Source organism: Spermophilus citellus, assembly GCF_964194105.1.
Source record: "Spermophilus citellus genome assembly, chromosome: 7".
Lineage (NCBI taxonomy): Eukaryota > Metazoa > Chordata > Mammalia > Rodentia > Sciuridae > Spermophilus > Spermophilus citellus.
This window is the reverse complement of record NC_138188.1, coordinates 120128598-120134111: the sequence shown is the minus strand read 5'-3', so window position 1 is coordinate 120134111 and position 5514 is coordinate 120128598. Positions and strand designations below refer to the sequence as shown.

The following is a 5514-nucleotide window of genomic DNA, read 5'->3' as shown; positions in this document are numbered from 1 at the left end:
CAAGTCCCAGTTCAACTAATTATTAGCTACTGAATCTTGGGCAACCTCTCTGCTTTTGCTTACCTACCTATAAAATGGAGCTGCTGCTGCTATTTCTTACCATAGGTAAGAAATAATTTTTTGGGGGGGTCTGGGGTCATAGGTCAGTAGTAGAGCACTTGCCTAGCATGTGTGAAGTACTAGGTTCAATTCTCAGCACTGCATATAAATAAGTTAATCAATTCAATAAAGGTCCATTGACAAGTAAAAAAAAAAAAGAAAAATATTTTACCTAAATAAAGACTGTTATTAAGGAGAGATAAATTAATATGTATAAAGTGCTTAGGACAATAGCTGGTTCCCAGTAAGTACTATATAGTGATTACTGTTACTATGCAAACTAAAAAGATATCTACATTTAACATCCACACATATTTTACCAAAATGAAAAGATGCATATTAAGTGTATCAGAATGGATACTTATGAAGACATAAGGTAATTAAAAACCAAAAAAAACCCCCCAAAAATAACAACAACAAAAAAAACCTCAGTAAGCTATGCGAGATCTGTACACTGCGTCCTCATTATCTTATTGCTAAGATAAATCAATGCAGGTTAAAATAATATAAATCAAGGTATCAAGGGTTCATGCAGAGGCATTGGAGCACTTGGAAGGTGGTCTTTGGTCTCTCTCCTCAGAGGGGAGATTGGATTTTTAGGCTATTCTTTTTTTTTTAAATCCCCAAACTTCAGGATCTGCAGGCTGTCCATAATTCACACTGTTTGGAGATTTTGCTCAGATTCTGCTAGCTACACCAAACTTTTGAAGAATGGAGTTGAGGCATGTTTTCTGATTGCATGAAGCATTGTCTCCGGTGCTTGGAATCTAGGTTCATGAACTTCTTGATCAAACTATACAGATACATGGTTCACTTGTAAGGGACTGACATAAGACTTTAATGCCTCAAAATACTAGATTGGCTAAATAAATTGTGCCTATCCATACAACAGAGTGTAGGCACCCTACATGACACTGCTTTGGAATAATATTAATTACCTGGAAAAATATTCATGATATATTATTATTTAATATGTCACAATGTGTATGTAGATTTTTATATATACACATACATACATGTGTGGGAAAATTGCATCATATTAATTATAATCATTTTGGCTGGAGTATGATGGAAGAGTCTTACCTTTGTTTAATATTATCTATTTTTATAATTTTTACATAATAATTCCATATGAATTTTTGAGGAAAAATAATTTATTAAAAAGTAGCAGTTACCTATAATAAAGGCAGTTTTTCTGTGTGTGTAATGCCCCTCTAAAATCACCCTGGAAATCATCTTGTCTACTCCTCCCTGGCTGATGCAATGGCTTCTACCTTAGTGCACAGATGGCTGCTCTTTTGCATAGCCCTGACAGCAGGAATCTCATCACATTATGGTTATTGGGTACATACTCAGGAACAAGCATCTGGCATAAGAGCTGGTGCATAAATATATGTGAAATAAATAAGTGAATGAATTGATATGGGGTCTACATCTTTGATTTCAATGGAAGCTCTATTTATGGGCCAGATGAGCCCCAGGCTGCTGATCTGTACAATGTTAATAGTCACTGTGGTTTAAGAGACCTCCAATTATGTTTTTTTTTTTTTTTAAATGGCAGTGTATCAGTCACGGGATGGGTAAGTGTGCAGAGAAAAAATTTATTATTATTGCTCTACCTACTAGCAGTCTACATCTTCCCACATCTTATTTCTACTTGACTCCCTAAGGTATCATGGTTACCATAGCAGCCAGATACTGATGATGCCTCCAGGGGCAACAGGTGAAATTGAGCCACCTCTCAAGTCCTCACTTCTCCATGCCCTTTGCAGGCCAAGGTAAGAATGGTCTGAAGCTCAGAGCCTCTTCAGGCCCCTGTGCTGTCTTGGATCACTGAGACCTGCAAATCCTGCCTCTGCAGTCTCAGTTCGGGCCCTGAAACACCTCTTTGGAGACTCTCTCCTCTCCAAGCTCTGTCTCTTGGCGCCCTGCCTGGTTGCCTTGGAAACAGGTTCCTCTGCGGACAAAGGAGGGAGCTGGGTCCTGCTTCCTTCTGGTCCTGTCGATGAGGATTTTTAGACCGTGGAGACTGCGCTGCCCTGCCCTGCACTTGCCCTCATTCTCCACATTCTCACTAAAGTGGAGCTTGCCCTCCCTTAACACTGACGAGGATATGTGTAAAAGTGTGACCACAGGTGAGTGGAAGAAAGTCTTCTATGAGAAGATGGAGGAAGCTAAGCCAGCTGACAGCTGGGACCTCATCATTGACCCCAACCTCAAGCATAACGTGCTGGCCCCTGGCTGGAAGCAGTACCTGGAACTGCATGCCTCAGGCAGGTGAGTAGCTCAGAAAGTAGGGGCCATGTAGGCAGTCCCCAAGTCCCTAGCCCTGGGGTATCTTGCAAGGAAAGATAAGGATTTGCAGAACCCAAGTGCTTAGCTTCAATCTCACTGTCAGACTAGTGTAGACTGGGAAGCAGAGTAAGTCCCCCAAAAGGAGCTTAGATGCCTGCCTTTGATTCCAGCTCTTCTACTGATCCATCACCTGCGTAATTTTTTTTTCTCACAGTTTCCTCATCCAGAGAATCAAGAGGTAGGATAGATTATTAGTCCTAAACTCTAGCATCTTGCACATTTTCAGATTTTAATATTTAAAAACAAATAGTTGAAAACTGAAAGATGGGAGGCTTGAGGTCCATGGTGTGGTTTGTGCTTTGCTCCTGGGCCAGTTCAATTTTAATCTATTTAACTCAGCTTGGTTTGATTTAAAATATCAAACACACGTGGTGTTCTAAAGTAGCTCTACTATTGATTCCATGGCTCTTGAGCAATTCAATATTTTTCTTGGACTTCACTTTCTTCATTTGCAAAATGAAGGGTTAGTTCTAGTTCTTTGCTTTGTGGTCCAGGGAGCATCATCTAGAACTTGCTAGAGATGCAGAATCTTGGACTCCATTCTAGACCTGAATCAGAATCTGCATTTTAATAAGATTCCCTAAGTGCTTTGTATATGCAATAATATCTGAGACAACCTTCTAGTACTCTTGTCTATGGGTCTTGTCATAGGGTCAAGACTTACCTCTTGACATAAGATGGGGAGGTTGAGTGGTTCAGCTTGGAATCTGAAGCAAGGCTTCCTGCTTTGCTTGGTTCAGTCAATTCAATTCAATTCAAGAAGCATTACTGGGCACTGGCTCAGCGCCCCGCTGGCTGTATGTACATGGATGGCTCTCTTAGGTTCTGTATCTCAGAGAAAAATGAAGAATTATTTGGGAGATTTCTGAGATTTTGACATTTTAAAATTCAAGTTTAGTAGTCTGTGATGAGAGGGAAAAATAGTCCCAAAATGACATGAATAAATAAGAAGAAATGAACATGAAAACATCAAACTCCCAAATCAACAGATGGGAAGGATGCCACTTGCCTGAAGGACTCAGAAGCTTCTTGAAGGCATGAAAGACTTGGGGGACTGAGTAGGGAGGGTTTATGGCCCAGCACTGGCCTGTGACCTGTGATCCCCAGCTGGACCCAGTTAGCCTGGGAAATTATAGACATCTGGGCGCAGACTGCCCCTACTTCTAGGCCTTGGCATGCATTAACTCTGGCACTGACTTGAGACTGATAGGTGATAATGTGGTTTTTTTTCCTGATTTGGACCACAGACAGCATTGACATAGGAATGTGCAGATAGATTGTGCATTTCCAATCTGATGAGGGCTGTACCTGTACGATCAGACTCCTAGGCAGTTTGGGCAGGAAGGAATCACCTAGTGCACTCATTTTACAGATGAGAAATGATGCCCAGAGAGAAAGATCTGGGAGCAAGTCCTGAAGAAACTGGGATGGAGGGGGCAGAGGCCTCTGTAAAGCACCCAGGAGACACAGCACAGTGGGATGCCACTCCCAAGGAACCTGTTCTAGCCCCAGGGGTGCTAACAATGGGGCCGGTTGGGCAGCCTCTTGGGGAACCCAAGGGGCTGATAAACCCAAGGGGCTGTCAACACACCGCCCCCACCTCCAGGCGCTGCTGACCCTCTATGTCCCTTCACCCACTTCCTGGGCCTGTTTCTTCTGCCTCCACACAGTCCGGTCTTCTTTTCCTTTCCCCTGTCTGCAGGTTCCACTGCTCCTGGTGCTGGCACACCTGGCAATCGCCCCACGTGGTTATCCTCTTCCACATGTACCTGGACCGAGCCCAGCGTGCAGGCTCGGTGCGCATGCGGGTCTTCAAGCAGCTGTGCTACGAGTGTGGCACGGCGCGACTGGACGAGTCCAGCATGCTGGAGGAGAACATCGAGAGCCTGGTGGACAACCTCATCACCAGTCTGCGCGAGCAGTGCTACGGGGAGCGCGGCGGCCAGTACCGCATCCACGTGGCCAGCCGCCAGGACCACCGACGACACCGGGGAGAGTTCTGCGAGGCCTGCCAGGAAGGCATCGTGCACTGGAAGCCCAGCGAGAAGTTGCTGGAGGAGGAGGCGACCACTTACACCTTCTCCAGGGCGCCCAGTCCCACCAAGCCTCAGGCTGAGGAGGGCTCGGGCTGCAACTTCTGCTCTATTCCCTGGTGCTTGTTTTGGGCCACTGTTCTCCTGTTGATCATCTACCTACAGTTCTCCTTCCGCAGCTCTTTTTAAGCCCTCCTCGGTGGGCCAGAGGCTTGGGGTGGGGTTTGCTGGCTGGTGGGAGCGGGTGAGAAGAGACCTAGCCTGGGAATGGGATCAAGTTCTAGTTCTAATGCTGTCCTTGTCTCAGTGGGGACTCTGGACAGTTTACCTATGTTCCCCATCTGGGATAGATCGGGGTGTTTCAAAGGAAGATCAAGTATCCCAAAATTCTGTGCAGGTGCCTTAGGGACTTTTGGATTTGGAAAGTGGACTGAGTGGGTGGGTTTCCTACTCCTGGTCCAACAACCCACCTCCAATTCTTACTTACTCCTCTTGCTTCTATCAGAACAGCTGCACCTCAGGTGGAATTCTACTTTAGTTATTTTTATGAAAAAAGGTTAATTGCCTTAAAAATGTTTGAAAATTCCAGGACTAGGTGATCTGAAAAGGCCTTTCCACAACAATGAGTTTGACCTGGCTCTCTTGTTAGGTTTCCACTCCTGTTCCTCATTATCTCCACATCCTCTAGATGCAGGCTTAAATTCACCTCTGCCTACTACAGAAGCCTCACCCACAGCTCTGCCTCATGCACCCAGCAGAGGTTTCCCTCTAAAGAAGAGAGATTGAGGGCATTAGGCTGCTGCTTTGATGCTGGGTCTACAGGGTTCCTTGACTCTGTTTCCCAGCTTCCAGCTTCTCTCCACTCAGAAGGATCCTGGAGCCTGACTGGCTGAAAGATGGTGGTGGGGTAGAGTCCTATAGAGCAAGGCTTCCCACTTGGTACAAATGAACTGGCACAGAATTTTGGGGGAGGTTTAGAAGACAGCATTTTAGAAGTAAAGCACAAAATCTCTAGGAAACATATATA

The 5514-nt window shown here is 44.8% G+C and overlaps 1 protein-coding gene across 1 annotated transcript; it reads left to right on the top strand.

Moving 5' to 3' along the window:
* Window positions 1-2104: 2104 nt before the first annotated feature.
* On the top strand, window positions 2105-4676 carry RTP1 (receptor transporter protein 1; the record flags this gene model as incomplete). The annotated part of the gene is made up of 2 exons (XM_081302736.1): window positions 2105-2376; window positions 4157-4676. The coding sequence occupies 2 exons, from the start codon at window positions 2105-2107 to the stop codon at window positions 4674-4676; spliced, it is 792 nt and encodes a 263-aa protein (XP_081158862.1).
* Between the last annotated feature and the right edge of the window lie 838 nt (window positions 4677-5514).